Source organism: Sardina pilchardus, chromosome 5, assembly GCF_963854185.1.
Source record: "Sardina pilchardus chromosome 5, fSarPil1.1, whole genome shotgun sequence".
Taxonomy (NCBI): Eukaryota; Metazoa; Chordata; class Actinopteri; order Clupeiformes; family Clupeidae; genus Sardina; species Sardina pilchardus.
Genome location: NC_084998.1, coordinates 14778924 through 14796897, shown reverse-complemented (window position 1 = coordinate 14796897; position 17974 = coordinate 14778924). Strand labels below are relative to the sequence as shown.

General features: G+C 43.2%; 1 protein-coding gene across 3 annotated transcripts; it reads right to left on the bottom strand.

Annotated features, from left to right (window-relative positions):
• Nucleotides 1–2709: 2709 nt before the first annotated feature.
• Nucleotides 2710–17123, bottom strand: map6a (microtubule-associated protein 6a). Of its 3 annotated transcripts, XM_062536598.1 has the most exons (5): nucleotides 16050–17123; nucleotides 8943–9162; nucleotides 8183–8406; nucleotides 4380–4490; nucleotides 2713–3342 (listed from the first exon to the last, which is right to left on the bottom strand). In XM_062536598.1, the coding sequence occupies exons 1-5, from the start codon at nucleotides 16799–16801 to the stop codon at nucleotides 3201–3203; spliced, it is 1449 nt and encodes a 482-aa protein (XP_062392582.1). In that variant the 5' UTR covers nucleotides 16802–17123; the 3' UTR covers nucleotides 2713–3200. The 3 variants fall into 3 exon arrangements, with proteins under 3 accessions (XP_062392584.1, XP_062392583.1, XP_062392582.1); XM_062536600.1 differs by lacking the exon at nucleotides 4380–4490 and having other exon boundaries at nucleotides 2710–3342; nucleotides 8220–8406; XM_062536599.1 differs by lacking the exon at nucleotides 4380–4490 and having other exon boundaries at nucleotides 2711–3342.
• Nucleotides 17124–17974: the final 851 nt, after the last annotated feature.

The window sequence follows — 17974 nt, the reverse complement described above, 5'->3', positions numbered from 1 at the left end:
CAATAGGACTCTCTCTCTCTCTCTCTCTCTCTCTCTCTCTCTCTCTCTCTCTCTCTCTCTCTGTCTCCCCCTCCCTCCCAGAGTAATTATTGTGTCTCAATGGGACTTGTATTTTAGTACACTTACAGGATTTGTATCTTACTGTATTAATTCCATGATCCAGCTCTGTCCCCTCTCACCCACAGTCCTTTGATGAGTGTATGCCAGCCTTCCATCAACGATTCTTCATTGGTGTAATGATTTACCTAATGGTCTTTGTGCTGGTGATAGTTTTGGGATCTCTTTGGGAAAAGTGTCTAAAGGCTAGTTTGTTTCTAACTAATTCATTTTCTCTTACAGAATGTTTGTATGTTTGTGGCTATTGGTATCATTCAGTTATATCTATTTAGTCTATTCTTTATTTTTTTTTATTTTTTTTTAATGTAGGCCATATGCCTTTTACTGTAAACTATTATTTATAGCTGTCATTTTACGTTGCTTTGGACAAAAGCGTCTGCTAAAAACCATAAACATAACATAAACAAAATACAATGGTACCACATGGTAAACACAGAGAGAGTGAGTGAGAGAGAGAGAGAGTGAAAGAGAGAGAGAGCGCGAGGGAGAGAGAGAGAGCGTGTGTGGAGGGTTCCCTCGGGACAAGGTGGTACCATCTGCACAAAAAGCAGCACTAACATAACCCCATCCATTATTACCCAGCATCCCTTCACCTTCTTTGTTCTCACTAGGCAACCAATTACCATGACTACCATTCAGAACACAATTTATTCTTAGTTGGTTGCTTTCTCCTGGCCCTGGCAGAGAAAAAACAACAGGGAAAGCGTGAACTGAAGGAAGAATGAGTGGGAGGGGAATCTTGGAAGCTACTTTTGCCAATAAACACCACAGAATCAGATTCAGAATAGAAACGCCACACTTTGCTCAATGTTTAGCATCCCCTACCAGTTTTTTTCTCCACTCATTTCCTGCATTTTTTTTCTTTCTTTTTTTTGTGGGACTGAGCTGGTCATGTGACTTGGCCATCTCTCTTCCATCTGCTCAAATCCCTCTGTCGCCCAAAGCTTCAAGCTCAGCTCTCTGACTTAATGCAAACAGATCACATCTATTTCACATATCCATCTATGTCTACTATCTGGTATGTTTTTTTGTGTGTGTGTGTTTGGAGTGAATCATTTTGCATCGGGTCAACGGAACCTCCACTGAAATGAGGAAAACTAATGGCCATTCCTGCAACAAAAACTGAACTGATTTTGAGTAAAATAATACTTATCATAATGTGTATAACACACATTTTCTTCAAATGAGTTGCACTGGGTTGTGTTAAACTGCAAAAGGCTACATTTTAGCACTAATGCCAAATTGATGAGAATATAGGATATGCTCAATTCATGCATAAAGATTGCCGTTTGCCAGGCAAAATACAATTTGAGGACTAAGTTATTCAGAATGACTTTGTTTTGTGTCGGGTGATGGGGGTGGGGGTTTAATCATGATGGCTGACTCACTGATGCCAAATGACTGACTGAATCACTAACACCCTCTCCCACACATACCCTACCAACTCCCACAACACCCCTGACTCTCACCAACACAGACCGACAGACAAACAGACAAAGACACACACACACACACACACACACACACACACACACACACACACACACACACACACACACACACACACACACACACACACACACACACACACACACACACACACACACACACACACACACAGACAGACACACACACACACACACACACACACAAACAGACAAACTCCCTGTCCTAACAAACCTCTCCCCTATAACGCGTACACAGTTAGCACTGAGTGACTGATGTTCAGGGTTGTCTCTGAATACTCTGATGACATTACTCAGTCACCAACTCATTGTTAGTGTGTCTGTTCTCTTTGATTAAAAAGACAGCTTATCAGTAGATCTACGGGGCGATTGGCTTAGAGCGCGCTGAGGAAGCGAAGCATCACCGGAAACATGGCTGTCAGATCCTGTGTTTGAAAACCCAGGAGGCCTTTTCATCGCTATACAGCCAGTCACATGGCAAGTCTGTATCCTCTCCACATCTAGCGTGATAGAGAGATCAAAGAGGCACGATTCAGTCATCTAGGGGACGTCAGACAGAGATGAAATGGATTTGTTTTATGTCGGAAGCCATGATACATAACCAATCTGTTTAGATAGTGTTGCAGCTGATTTCCATCTTCTGAGAGTGGACCATATTATATTTATAGCTGGACTTTTTGTTATAATATGATAATTATATACACATATCCAAGGGAGGAAAATAGCTAAACTCAGTCAAGGTTTAAGACAGGAACTGAATATCCATAATCACTGCATCTATTCTGTAAGTTAAATGTGCATCATATCCAAACACATTTTTGGTTCAAAAGTTACTGTTGTGATCAACCCAGACATTTAGAACTGACATCTTTAAACAAAAGCATCAGTGCAATTAATTGTAAGAAGAATACAACAAACACAGTTATCAACAGTAGCAGTTGAAAGGTCATTAGACTACCAGTCCACCTTCATAGACTGCTGGGCCTCATTCTGTCCAACAATGTCAATACGGAACAGCCCGCTGATTTATTGCCCTCATGAATAGAGTAACAACTGACTTATTTATGAATACTAATGTGTGTGAATAATCTCCATGCAATATGGGTGATTCAATACAAAGGGACAGAAGGTTTCATTACTAATTTATTAACGTACTATTAGCTGTAGAATTTTGCACTGCTCCGTCGTGGGTGATAATTAAGGAAGCACTTTATGGTATGGTGTGACTATATTATATTATACTATCAAGGACAGAACATCTTTGAATTTGGAGCATGTGACGTAAATGGAATTTAGCACCTTTATATTTGCATCCAATCACTTAATCAATCCAACAAGCACTCATTCACCCAGCCAGACTCTCAGTCTCAGTCTTTCACATTGAAAAGCAGCAACCAATACAAACAAGCGTTGTTCCCCCTCCCATATAATGTTTTCCGTCATTCAGAAAAGCTTTGCTTCGGTAACTCACAATAGATCAATATACAGCATACACATACAGTACCGTGTTATCTAATCGACTGTCCCTTTACAGTCCACATGCCACCCTGATGCCACGCACACGCCTGGCACCAGAGTTGTTGTCAGGCCCGACCCGCCACGTGGGCCCGATGCCTCCTACTTGACGTCCGGGGCGAAGCGCACTACTCCGCCGGTCCGCCGAGGTTGGGGTCGATCCACCAGTGGTTCTTGCTCTCCTCCAGGGGAACTCGGGGAATTATGATCACGGGGTCGTTGGTGCACCTCGACCTTGAGTTCTCTGTGAGGTCAAGGTCGCAGCAGCAGCATCAGCAGAAGAGACAGCCGTAACAGCAGCAGTGAGAGAGGAAGAAGATAAAGACAGACATCAGAACACAGTTGGCCAAAACGCTGCTTCTATCCCACTCATTCACTCACTCACATCCAGATACAGACATCTACATCGGCCTTATTGATGGTAAGCTCAAACACACATGATGGCTCTACACATACTGAAAGTGTTTCAGGCTGTTTCCACTGAACCAAAGGCATGCAGTGTTTGGACAGATATTCTAGAGGTAGAGTTAATTTACCTCTTTAATATTCAGCTGTCCCATTCAATTCGCATTCCTTTTTTTTGTTGTTCAAGCACTGCAAATCCCCTCCCCAACAGAATAACAGGACTACATGGAGGGTCATGGACTATGGGGGTAACATACTACATGAAGAGGTTGACTGTTTACAACAATAAGACATTGTTGTAAAAATACTGCAGGCCATGTACTAATTATATTGCACGACATCTCAAAAATAAATGTGATATATTTGGGTTATATCAAAACCACATAACTGACACATGGACCCACATAGTGTATGTATGAGTGGCTGGCTGTTGACCTCTGTGCTGCCCAAGATTCCAGAAGATTTCCAGAAGATTCAGGCCATGCAATTTACTTTAGCTTGACCTATTTTAAATGCTATGTCTCATCATGGCTGGGCTCACATCACCATAAGGGCAGCCCGGCGAGACCATAATGAGAACATGCTAAGACAACAGAAGATTCAAGACAGCAACAGCAACTACTGGGATCTAGCTCACATGACTCTCCTGGCACTGCAGTTTCCATATGGAAGAGAATGTAAGATAAGAGAGAAACGCTCTAAAAGTACACCTTGAAACAGGTTTCACAGCAACAAGAAAACATCCACAAAAGCTTCCTCATCAGAAATAAACACAGCACGTTTTGAAAAAAAGAGAGAGAGAGTGAGAGAGAGAATCAAGAGCATTATGGTAAGGGATCTTTTTGGTGGGAATTACTGTAATTCTTTTGGCATTACCTTGGGTTGGGCAGTGTGCAGCCCCACAGATGCTGCTTTAGGGTCTGCACCCACCCGAAATCGCGGATGGGCTGACAGAGCTGTATGTAGTGGTACTGTTTTAGCACGACCCTTCGGAAGGGGACGAGAAGGCCATGCGTTAGCTATGCGGAGTCAGGTCTCAAAACCCACACAAACATCCATTTGGTCAGACAAACTTCAGTAAAGAGCTGTAAAACGAGTAAACGCCAATTAATGACATATAGTGTAAACATTGCATGGATCTACTTCAATAAATATCAGGAACAATCTGAAGGGTAAAACACTTGAACGGAACTGCTCTTCTCAATATTTTTCCTTTTCAGTGCAGATACTGTAAACTAATTATTATTTCTGGCAAATAGAATGTAGTGCATCGCATCCTGATATAAACATACACATTGCTGTTAATGCAGTGAATATGCTCTGGAAATATATTGATAGGAAATGCATAATAATATATTTCTGGGATTTTCACCTCACAGCAATATGCAGGAGATAAAAAGGATGCCACAGCATGTGATGTGCCAGAATAATTCAAACACTGCACTTCTGGAAGGCTAAAGTGAGATTCTCAGCATTACGTGGCTAGCTTTAAGAGTTCTCTTCCATGTGGATATATACTGTATACATATATACTCAAGCAATGTCTACTAGTTCACACAAGGACTACACAAGCAATGGCTACTAGTTCACACAAAGACTACACAAGCAATGTCTACTAGTTCACACAAACAACAGGAGATTTTAAAAACACAAACATGTACTGATTCTAAATACCACCTGAGGCCTCCCACACCTACCGTCCATTCTGAATGTCAACAAAAATGGACCACAACAGCAGCTTTTTTTCCTGCTTTTTGCATTTATTAATAATATGATAATAATAAATAGAAGCAAGCAGAGCAAACAGATGTACGTCACATTGATAGATTTTGTCCCATTTACAGAAAAAAAATGACTTCCTTTCCTCCTCTTTTTCCTGACTGGTTTCAGCCATGGCACTGTGTAGTGATACGCACAGCCCACTGGCTACACACGTTCAGCCCTAGTTTCCTCTCCTTCCTCCTGCTCCTCCTCCTCCTTCTGACCTGGGTCATGTCAAATGGCTGGAGGACCATAATGAGATGACCCTCACTGTAACTAACGAACAAGCGGGCAGATTTTAGAAATTGGCCTGGATGTTATGAACAGAAAATGAGGGCGGACACTCCTCCTTGTTTGTTGTTTGCGTCTGTTTTGCTCTTTTTTGCCGAGGAGCAAGAGATAGAGAAAGAGGAGGACCACGGATCATCTCACCAGATGACATCAGAGAAGGAGAGAGGGCGAGTGAGATGCAGCAGCTTATGAATGAAAAATAAAAACAATTGAAAAAAAAAAAAAAAAATCAAAGCGATGTTTTACCTCAGCCTTTAAATGCTTGCCTTTTATTTGCCATTAGGGATGCATGGAACTAGTTTAAATGCACTGTCACACGCGATAGGACCGCTCGCTATCCAGCCTTGAGTAGAATAGGTGGGTTAAAGACTAGTGACAAACCAGCAGTTCACTTTGGAATGATGGCACTGTTTGTTTTTCTAGTTTAATCCATTCTGGGGTAATCATAGTAAATAAAAACACTCCTATGATGACATGGACATCTAAATCCAGTCAAATGCCCTCTCGGCACTCACACACACACACGCACATACACACACGGAGCTGAGTGGTTTTGTCCTGAAGGTGTTTCAAGTGATGTGGTTGAGGGGGAACGGATCAGAATGACTATCTTATGAAAAGCACCCATGCATTTACACGCTAATGTCCTTTGGCAAGGCAAATGAGTTCTTAATTTTGGCCCCAGCAAAGACCAAAACAAGCATGCATCCAGAAAACACGCCAAAAACAAAAGGAGAAAAGAAAATCAGTGTTGAAAAGCATACCATACAAACAGCATTCAACTTACCATCACATCATGGCATTCAATACAACAAAGAGAAGAATTAGCACACATGGTTGACATTTTTTGCCACCAATATAATTCTCCAATAAGAGGAAAACAAAATACATAGTAAATATATGGCAACTGGAAGCATGGGTAAAATAAATACATATATAAACAAATAAATAGAACAATACGTAAAGACACACACATGAATAAATAGTTCAACAGATAAATACATGGGCAATACATGGATAGACAGATAGATAGACAAACAGATAGATAGATAGATAGATGGATAGATAGATAGATAGATAGATAGATAGATAGATAGATAGATAAGCAAAATCCAAAATATGGGTTGAATTCAAACAAAAAATTCAGCAGTTTTCTTTGAAACTGGTGGTCTTGACTGTGTGAATAGACTGCATGCCTATAATTGTGTGTATGTGTGTGTGTGTGTGTGTGTGTGTGTGTGTGTGTGTGTGTGTGTGTGTGTGTGCGTGCGTGCGTGCGTGCGTGCGTGCGTGCGTGCGTGCGTGCGTGCGTGCGTGCGTGCGTGTGTGTGTGTGTATGAGTGTGTTAGTGTGTGTGTGTGTGTATGAGTGTAAGTTTCCTCTGGGGGGAATGAATATTGTACAATATTTTCGTGTTATCTAATATCTAAATGTTGCCTTTGTCAGATTGATTAAAATACACTTCAATATTTTCACAAAGAGGTTACAGAAATGTCCCTTCCATTGTATCAAATCATTTGAAAACATTAATGTGATAATTGTTACAATACAGTAAAGTACATTCAATTCTACACTACAATATCTTAGGTGATACAGTATACCTAATAATGTGAAACACAATTGGCCTCTTGGCAGTGTTTGTATTTAGAAAATATGCTGTCTAAATCCTAATTATTAAGTGACATTCAGCAACAAATATTTAACCTGTGGACACTATCACTTGTAAAAACAATCTGCTCTACAGTATTGCACACCAGCCTTCTTCAAGAACATAGAAATAGCATTGAAATGTATGAGAGTACATAACTTGCAACTGAGAAGATAAATGGTAAAGTTAATCAACCGGTGAGGACAAAAGACAATGTGTATGGGCTATGAAGGTCATACAAGGAAGAAAGCAAAACATTGATGGAGGACAAGAGCAGGCACAGAATCACATCAATATGCCCCGCAAACAACCAAGCAACACATTTATCAAAGTCCTTCAGACCAATATACTGTAGCTGGTGCATGACATCCATGTGTTCTGTCATTGCATATTATTTCAGTGTTAACTAACTAGTCTTGTAGAGTTAGATGAGTGGATGAATAATAGGTAAGGTGAGGTTTTAAATAAACCCTTGATAAATGTGGCAAAGCAATCTGTGCAGTTCAATGGATGCCCACTGCACAGGGCAGCTCATCAGTGGGCCCCATGCAAACGCAAGCTCACCATCCATTGGCTAACCAAGCAGCCACGTAGCCATGGAAACAGTGTAACAGTCATAATGGACGTGAGAGGGGAGGGCGGGGCCGAGTTGCCCCCCTCCCTCTCATTACTAATGCAGTGTGTAAGAGTGGAAGTAAAATCATCCAGAGACGTTTGGTCCTGACATTTTAGCACAAGAAACAACAAGAGTCAGAGATAAAGGCGTGATGAAAAGAAGAAGAGGAGAAGACAGAAAAGGGAGAAGAAAAAGAGGGAGGGAAAGACAGATCTACGCACTGAACCATAAAATGGAAGTGCCCGGGGGGAAGGGAGAAGAACCCCTGATTACTTAAACTTTTGCGACCTTCACTGTCATTTTTGATCTTTCCGAGGAAGCTCTAAAGGAAGAAGTTAAAGGAGAAGTGCAATGGTTTTTTACTCTTTCGCCTCAGCCAGTTTGTTGTTCATCTCTTTACTTTTCTCCTTGTCTCCTCCCTCGGGCCGGGCGAGGGGCTGGTTCTCGGAGGCCTTCTTCTTGGTGCCTCGCACCCCGGCCGCCTGCTTCTCTTTGGGCTTCCTCACGGCCTTGGCCTGGCTAGCCGATGTGGAGGTAGTGGCCCCAGACTTTCTGGGTTTGGAACGATGCGCGGCTGGCTTGTCCACCTATACGGGACAGGGACAACAAGGAGTAAAGAGGACCACTCCTTGACAGCTGATGAGAAATTCAATCCATCTAATTCGGTGAACAAGCCTTTTTTTAAGTTTTAGCCTTCTGGTAAATACAGCTGATATTTTAATGTGTGATAATGTGTACGCTGTGATGTGAGCTCGTCCTGTGGAATGAAAATAAACATATGAGCCTCTAGCTCTGGAGTGATGTAACCAGAGTGACAGTAACTGCATCCTTCATTACTACATGTAAGATGCACTACGGACCACTAAATGGACATGTTGAACTGCTTTGGTTTACAGCACTGAGCGTACTTACATCTACTGACCTTCCTTTAAAGGGTTTCAAACTGCACATATACTGTACTTACCTTACTCAACACTTTTGGAAGTTCACATTTCTTAATTTATTCTTTCCAAGGTTCAAGACAATTGGAGACATACTTCCCCGGACTCTTTGTGTAGGGTTGAAAAGAGTATGTACTTACTTCCTTGGTCTCTTTGTAGGGTTGAAAAGAGTATGTACTTACTTTACTGGGCTCTTTGTAGGGTTCGGAGTACAGGGAGCGTATCCTCCTTCTCTCCACCCCCTTGTTGTCAGCAGCAGACAGCAGCTTGGTCTGTTCCCCCCTGTAGGTGGCGCTGTAGCTGGTCTCCAGGTTGCTGGTCTTGTCATTGGGGGGCAGGTACTGGGACTTGGCCCGGATGAGCTTGGCTGGTTTTACGTCGGTGTAGGCTTTGAACTCGGTCCTGTTGGCCCACAGCAGCACAGGTCACATTACCGCCACAACGACGCTCAACAACAATGCAGATATGGGGCCGGGTTTCCCAGATTCGTTAAGAAGCTCTTGAGTGCTAAGAACATCTTAGTAGTGCTCTAAGAACGTTCAAAGAATGCTCCTAAGAAGTTCTTAGGACTTAAGAGCTTCTAAACGAATCTGGGAAACTTTTCCCCCTCTCCTTTGTGTAATGAATGGAAAGATATGATGTCTAGAATCAAAAAATAAATCTATTTTAAAAGTCTGTTTGACAGGTAACTCGCTAAAGGCAATCTCTCTGCATTGTGTGTTCTTCAATTATATCATTAACTATAAAGAGGAGGACACAGACATAACATTCAGTTTAGTTCCTTAGTCTCATCTCATTTAATTTCATTTCCTGCACAACGACCCAGAGCCAGACAGAGCGCCCATTAACCTGGGTACGAAGACAGTGGGCTGGACAGTGAGGGCAGTGTGTTCTCTTGCCATGGAGACCAGGGGAAATATCTCGGAGAGATAGAAGGGATGCGTCATTGCATTAGCTGGCTGCACTGAGGGCCAGTATTGATTAGGTAACACTATTACTGTCTGGAAAGGAAAGGCACTGGAGGAGAGCAAGAGATGTGCACCGAGCCTGTTAAGTTCAGCTCCCATCAAATCAAAGAACCCTCCCACGAGAGAAATCTCCGAAATGTGGACGAGGATAAATTAAGAGTAACAGGCTGTAAATCTATTATTCTGGGTGGAGTACATAAATGCACATGGGAAATAGAAGATTTAAGATGGAATGAAGAAGACTATTTGCTGCACAATATTCAATTACGTGTAGCGAACATCATCTCTGAATAAAAGTCATCAAAAATCATTGGTGGGCAAACGAACAAACACACAAACAAACAAACAAATACATGAGCAACCCCTGCCTATATATCTACTATCTGAATATAGGAGAACAGAAAGATGTGTGTGTGAGTGTGTGTAGGTGTCTGTGTGCACGCACACATGCACCCTTGCATGTCTGAGTGTGGGTGTATGTGTCTGTTTAGATAATGCACATATAGTATGTGTATGGAAGATAACATGAAAGGAAAGTCGTATCTTTGCTGCCACATTGATAACAAACATCCTGTGGAACCCAGCATTTACTAGACTACCCACACAACACCTTATATGTCTTAGTCCACTTGTGCTGGTCTGCACTCTGCAGCCCTAGTGGTCACTAGTGGTCACTCACACAACAGCTGACATGCGTGCCAAAGGACAGGTCAGCAAAAGCAGTTCTCTGAGAGATGCTCTCCGCTCACGTCCCCTGCGTGCCGGCTCAACACACAGGTGGAGTGACCCAGGCCAGGAGGGAGATGGACTGGACTGGCGACTCATCACCTGACACTCTGAGTCTGACCACATCAGCAAAGTGCACAGCTGTGTGGGAGTGGCGTGTGTGTGTGTGTGTGTGTGTGTGTGTGTGTGTGTGTGTGCGTGTGTGTGTGTGTGTGTGCGTGTGTGTGTGTGTGTGTGTGTGTGTGTGTGTGTGTGTGTGTGTGTGTGTGTGAGAGAGAGAGAGAGTGTGTGCCAGGGCCTGCAATAGGGACAGTGCTGCTCACACTTCTCTGCACAAGGATGGCACTGGGCACAGACAACTGGGCAGGAGGATGCCAGGGGTACTGTATACCAGGAAGATGTGAATGCATCTGTACATGTGCACATTATGCACACATACAGTATACTGTACACACACACACACACACACACACACACACACACACACAGACAGGTGGGCAGGACTACTTTAAAAGTATTTCTTGCTATAGTATATATATATATATATATATATATATATATATACACTTCTTTATTTTAAACTGTATACTACATATGAAATAATGCACAATTTCCTGCCATTCTTCAGCTGAAGTGACCCTTTATATCCGAGTTGCTCAACAGCCCTTGGAGGTTGTAAAAGATGACGAGTGCTGATCTGAAGGGTGGCTGCCACATATAGCCCTGTGAAGTTGAACTACAGTGAATCATTACATAAGAGGAATGAAGTCCAGTGCAATGCCCAAACAGCCCAAGATATGTGAGCTCCAGAACGGCTTATACAACCCAGGACCGTGGATGCAAGGCCACAGAAAAGGGGTGTGTGTGTGTGTGTAAGAGAGAGTGAGTGAGTGTGTGTGTGTGGGGGGGGGGGGGGGGGGGGGGGATTGTTACAGCAAGAGCAGGAGAGAGGGGCTAAGATAAATATGACTTCATCCACTAATAGCCAATTGCAAGTTTCTCTACCGTCATTTCATTTGCACTTTTGAGACAGTACTGTAATCACTGAAAACAGTACAGGGACATTGACAAACTGACAAATGTTATTTACCTCAAAGATTTCCTCTCCTATGTCTATTTTACTAATTGCTATAATAGCATAGAGGAGAGCAATGGGAGTGCCTGTGTTGTATTTTCCAAATGGATTCCTATTTTGCAGCATTTAATTCACTGATTCATGACAGTAATACATATTTAATTTGATTTGGGGAGGGGTGGCGAAGCGAGATGCAGAGAAGAGGGAAAGAGAGAATGAAAGAAAGAAATTACAAGAGAGAGGGAGTGAAAAAGAAGGCAAGAGAGATGGGGCAAGGATGAAATGAGACAAGAAGAGGGAGGGAGAGAGAGAAAGAATTACAGAGAGAGAGAAAGAGAGAGAGAGAGAGAGAGAGAAAGAGAGCAGGTCTTAGGCATTGCACTGGTATATTCTGCTTACTGTAACCCTGATAACAATGCCTCTTGTGTTGTGTGCTGTGCACATGGCCTAGAGTGTGCTTGGTACGGTTCCACTGGCCACTGCAGGGCGATTATCCATAACGCCAGTGTAACTGTACTCGGACACTGCGCAGGATAACGTGAGCCTCAGTGGACTAAACTCTCATGTTTCACTCTCAACATACGCACGTGGCGGCCGGACATCTCACTAATCTATCACCTGCCAGAGAATACAAAATCAATAGTCTAGATTTTATGTAGAAAAAGCTACAAATGGTCAGCTGATAGGATACAATGACAGCAAACTGTATGGAAGCTCGCTCTCTCTCTCTCACGCACGCACACACACACACACACACACACACACACACACACACACACACACACACACACACACACACACACACACACACACACACACACACACACACACACACACACACACACACACACACACACACACACACACACACACAGACAGGTACTCACACTGGTCCAATAGGGATGCAAAGTTAGATGTGTCGTGTGTTCTGGAGCCTGTACAGCGCTCTCCCAGAGGACTGTCTTTAAAAGCACTCAGAAACTGCAAGCAATCGTGTTTTTGGTTTTTTTTCACACTGAATCTGCAAGCACAGACGTGCCACAAATAAGTATGGACAGGAGTCAGCAATTTCATGTAATGTGTTGGGATATAAACTGCTGCATCACTCTTTGATTTGTACACAGGAAGTGCGCTTCTCCTGAGATGATTCAGAGCACGTTTCCGTCACTTCACACACATTCTGCTGTAGTGGTGTTCTTTCTGCCTCTCCAGTTCTGGGCTTGTTGCCACTGTCTTGAGGATCAGGTATTTTTCCTGAATGATCAGAATCCAACAGACTGCCAAGAATGTTACCACCTCCTTATCCATTGGCGAGGTATTTACTGTACACAATTATCCTGTCTGTAAACAGTGCTTTTAATTACCAAATGCTAAAAAAAAAATAACAGAGATCTTGAAAATGTCATCCATGCGTTGAGATGATTTTAGAAAAAAAAAACCAGACCCTGACTCTCCAATTATGTAATAATATCTTCACCCAATTCACACACATTTTCCCACCGACACAACACTGTCATTCATTCATTGCCATCTTCACCTAATCACACATGATCTAGCCAAACCGAGGCCAAGCTAAGCCTAAGGAGCCATTATCAGGCCCTGTATCATCTGGTTGGATTTCCAGCACTAGGATAACAAACCAGTCTACTGTGTCTGACGTGATTAGTCAAGTCCTGAGGCAAATGTATTTTTCTGTTTCTAAACCAGGACTATTTAGATGATCACAAGTTGCAAAAACAGAGTTTAAAAGACACCGACCAAGACATCTGGTGGGAACGAGAAGCAGAATCGCAAAAGAACAGCTTGCAGAAGAACAGCATGTGAACAGCTATAAGGCCTGCCAAGCATCGCTCTTGTCAACTCTTGTCGCTCTGTATTAGAGCATGTCACTTAGCGATCACATCTCCTCCTATCCTGTCTACAGATGATGACAGCTCCAAAACTCTCTCTGGGTTTAACTCAGCTTCAGAACAATCAGAATGGAGCACATGCAGGCACTTTTTTTTGTGACAGACAATGGACACTGGGTTTTGTTTTATATGAATACGTACGGAGTAAAGCTGTGACTAAACACTAGCTGTTACAATAGACTGATTATTATGCTGTGTCATCTGCATGCCATCCAGTTGTGCACTGCGAATAGCCCACAGCTGACCGGCTCTCCCCTGCAGCACCCACCCAGAGACAAACACCAGCTTGAGTGTAGGCAAACTGCCACCAGTTCATGCCAACGTGAGGGTACTAATCACAACTGTGCCCTCTTCACCCTCTGGCTACTGCCAAACAGCACTGGCACTTGTTGAAATCCTATCACTAGCCCCAATTCCATCATGTATTTGAAGATGAGATCAAATACGGGCCTTTGTACCACAACATCACGGGCCCTATCTTACACATGGCTCAACATGGCGCCAAGCGTTCTCATGAGTGATGAACTTTTTCGTTATGTGCTGCAGTTCAATTGAACTTACACCCACTAAAAATCATTATGCCACAGACCAAGAAAAAACAGGTCTAAAGCGAAAAGTGCATACAAGCACAGCATGTGCATCTGTCTTGAAATGTAAGCAGCCCTTAGCGACGAGTCCCAGGAAACAACTCGTCCACAGGATGAATAATATTATTGTTTCGATTGTTATTCAGTCAACTGAGCATTATTGGCGTTAAGTGTAGTTTTTTCAGGCTGTTTTCAATTGTAATACCTTATCAGTCAATAGTGAGAGTAAATAACTATGTGTAAAACTATTTTGTTGCTCCCTATGAGACCACGGCGAAGTTAGTTTCAGTTTGGATAAGTTCAAATTATAGGCGAACAGATGCATGTGGCGAAGACTCATGGCAAACACGTCTGATTGGCGTAAACATTACGATTTTGTATAAACATTCCATTGTAACAGTGACACTTTGTCCACCTCAAGTCCAGCTCCACTGTATGCTTGCTCGCGGAGAACTACCTCCTCAGACTGTTTGTGAGAGTTCACCAAAGATATAAGGCAAACAGAAATCTCTTCACAAATGTTTGCCACTGTCTGTGAATTTCAACACAGCTCTGGTGTTGCATACATGGTCTCGCGTGCGAGCAGATTCCTTCAGATGCGCTGGATGTTAAAATGCCAACACAGTTTGATGTTGCACTCCTTGCTCTTACAGGGAATGACAGATGTCACTCTCATTGGTTTAATGGATGTGAAGCCCAAAACACACCCATGACCGATTAAGAAACATAAGAACAACCCTTTTGAACCATGTGCCTGGTGTCTGGCAAACTTTTTACACCGTCAAGATAGGGATTTTGGACTGGCCACACCCTAAACATATTTCAACCATCCGTTTCAGACCATGCGTTTCAGATAATTAAGATAGTGCCCCCCAACTCTCTTGTGGAATCCTAAGTAATATCCTTGGTATTACCCCTGATCATGTTACATTTATTAAAACATAATCAATATTACTTGATATCAGTAATACATGTTGATATAAATGAATAATAATTAATGATGAATAAATGAAATATACCTTGTGTGATTGCTAAATAGACCAAAAAGCATAGACACCTCTGCAGAATTCCATGTACTTCCATACATGTTGTTATTAGATGCACATACATCAAACAGTTGTAAACACACCTACTTTACCACATGTCAACATTATTGATCTAATAAAGGTAATTAAAAAAAGGGATTATTTTCTGCTATAGTATCCTCAGCAGTATATCACTATCCACCTTTGGCACGGTCAGTCCTGGCCATCTTTAAACAATAATGGCCACAGCACCACACTCAGCCATAGGATGTTTTAATAGCGTTGGAAATGAGGGTTACTGTACTTCTCTGCCCTTACAAACGAGCTCAGCCCTCCCCTTGCATACTAATGTCACAGACAGATGACACTGTTTTATTATTCCCCAGGACCTCCAACTGGGCTAAATCTGAGTGAAGATTTACATGTCTGAGAAGGGGCTTCCTGCTCAGGGCGAAAGTCTGCCAAGTTCACTGGATGAATGTACTGTAATTCTGGACACATTTTTGCATGTCATGTGTCTGAAAATGACAGGCCTCACGCATCCATTTGAAGGGTGCTAATCTGTGTGGATACGATGTGACGAGAGAAATGAGAAATGACAGAAATATGATGGCATGGGTTTATGGGTAATCCACTTACTGATAGAAAAACTCATACAATATGAATGAGGCTAAAAGGCAGGCACAAACACAGTCACGGAAACTACTAAAGCTTCAGTATTGGCCCTAATGGTCATTAAAATGCAATATATGCCTACTTAACAAACAGCTTATGGCAAAATCTCTCATAACAATGAACTTAGGGAGATAATTGACAAACAATTAAGGTTGTGTTTAATTTATTCACAGTCAAAATCTATGAGATTACAGAATCTGCTTTAGTGTCCAGTGACTTCCAAATTCTATAATATTTTGTATTTCAGTGATTTCCATGTTCTACAAACAAATGTTATGTTCAAGTGACTTACATGTTCTACAAGTGATGTAACACAAACTTACTTGTATGAGCTGCCACCTGCCACCTCCTCTTTGATTTGCTTGTTAAGGGCATCCACTGCTGCCCTGGGCTTGCCCTCTGCGGTCATCTCCCCTGGTTGCCGTCCCTCTACGGTCACACCAGCCCTCTTCTCTAGTTTATCCCCCTTGGCCACCGGCCTCTTTTTCCTCTCGGTCAAGATGATCTCCTTTTCCTGCACCTTGTCTGCGATTTCACTTTTTTCTACACCGCTGTCTACGTCTGCGTGGACATGCTTTGACCTGTCGGGGACACGGTCCTCCCCAACAGATATAGTGGGACAGGGTTTGGGGATCCAAGGATGGTCACCCCTTTTCGGGATGGGCCACGGTTTGTAATCTTTCTGATACTGTGTCTCGTTGTTGAACGGAGTCTCTGGCAAGTGGTACTCATTTTTGGGCTTACAGCTTGGCTCCGGGCGAACTCGCCAGTGTTTGTAGTCCTGGCGCGTCACGGATTCACACGATCTATCCGCAGTGTTCCCCGGAGGAGGCGGCCCCTTCCCCTCGGTCTCCTGATCCCTGTTCTCCCTGTGAGAAGGCTGCGTTTCTATGGCGACCGTGCTGGCTCGGAGTGGAGGACACAACTGCTTCTGTGGATGTTGCAAATGGAGGTGTTGCATCTCGGACACGTCCGAGTACTTGGTGAACACCAAAGGCACCGCAATGTCAGCTTTGTCAAGCTGATTCCAAAAGCGAGCCATGCAACATGCCCGCGAAATGCAGGGCCACGCCATGACTGGGGGTTAGGAGTGATGGTAAATTCAAAGATTACCTTGCAGCCCGATGTATATCAAATGCTCGAATTATTGATGTTTTTGGAATTTCGTTCTCCCTAGGCCCAGCTTCCTGTATGATGCGCTCAAGATGTCCGCTGTCTTCAATGTTTTGATTTCTCCGTTGTGATTTCACAGTGATTTGCAATTTAATCCATAACGTCAGATAAATAATTTCTCAACTGAATGCATGGAACAGTTAGCACAAAATCGTCCCTTTTTGTGTCGAATGCCACGGCTTAACTTTTAAAACGTGTGGAGGACAAAAAATACTCAGTGATCCTCTCCGTTATGTCTCCCCGTGTTGGCTATACGCTGCGCTCGGAAATTCTGCTAGCTGAAGCAGCCCCGCCCGCCCGCTCGCTCGGCAGGCATGGAGAAGATGCTCGGAATTGGACTAGAGCTGTATCACCTGGCCCCGTCATCAGCGCGCACATTCTGCAGCGGGGGGAGGAGAAGGAGGAGCAGGAGGAGGAGGAGGCGTGCATTCGTGCACTAGGGCTGCCATTCGTTACCGTCAGCGGGGCGCTCGGTTGAATCGAGAATATGCACTGCGGGCAAGGTCTGAAAAACAGTCGTTATGAACTGAGCCCCCTAGTTTATTTATCCTGTAGGAGAAGGCTGTGTCCCCCTGCCTATGTCGCATTGTGATGCTAATACACTGTGGGCGAGCAGGCAGATGGCTGGTTGCATGCAGCATTCCGTTTATATAATCCTCCGTGTCCACCACCTGTCAGTAGCACATCAAGTCTCATTTCATGGTCATCAGTTCATACTCTCTCAACTGTGCATTATATAGGAGAATCCAAATATAGGCCTAATTTCCGGTAGCCCACAGTCCAAGACAAAAGTGATCAGATGTATGTGAAAGTGCAACCATCACTCAGACCTTCCACCAGGAAAGCAGATAGCATTGCCCCTTGCACACAGATATGATTGCAAAAATGAAGGAAAAATCACTCCTGCCCAGCCATTGACACATCAGTGAATCAATTTACTGTAAAGAGCACAGCAGTGAGCTTTAATGTACTGCACATCTCTGAAAGACAGTGTGAAGGACATTTTACAGAATCCATTGCCAAGGGTCAAAAGTCTGATTGCAGAGATAGAGAAGTGCACTTGGGTTGTTCAACT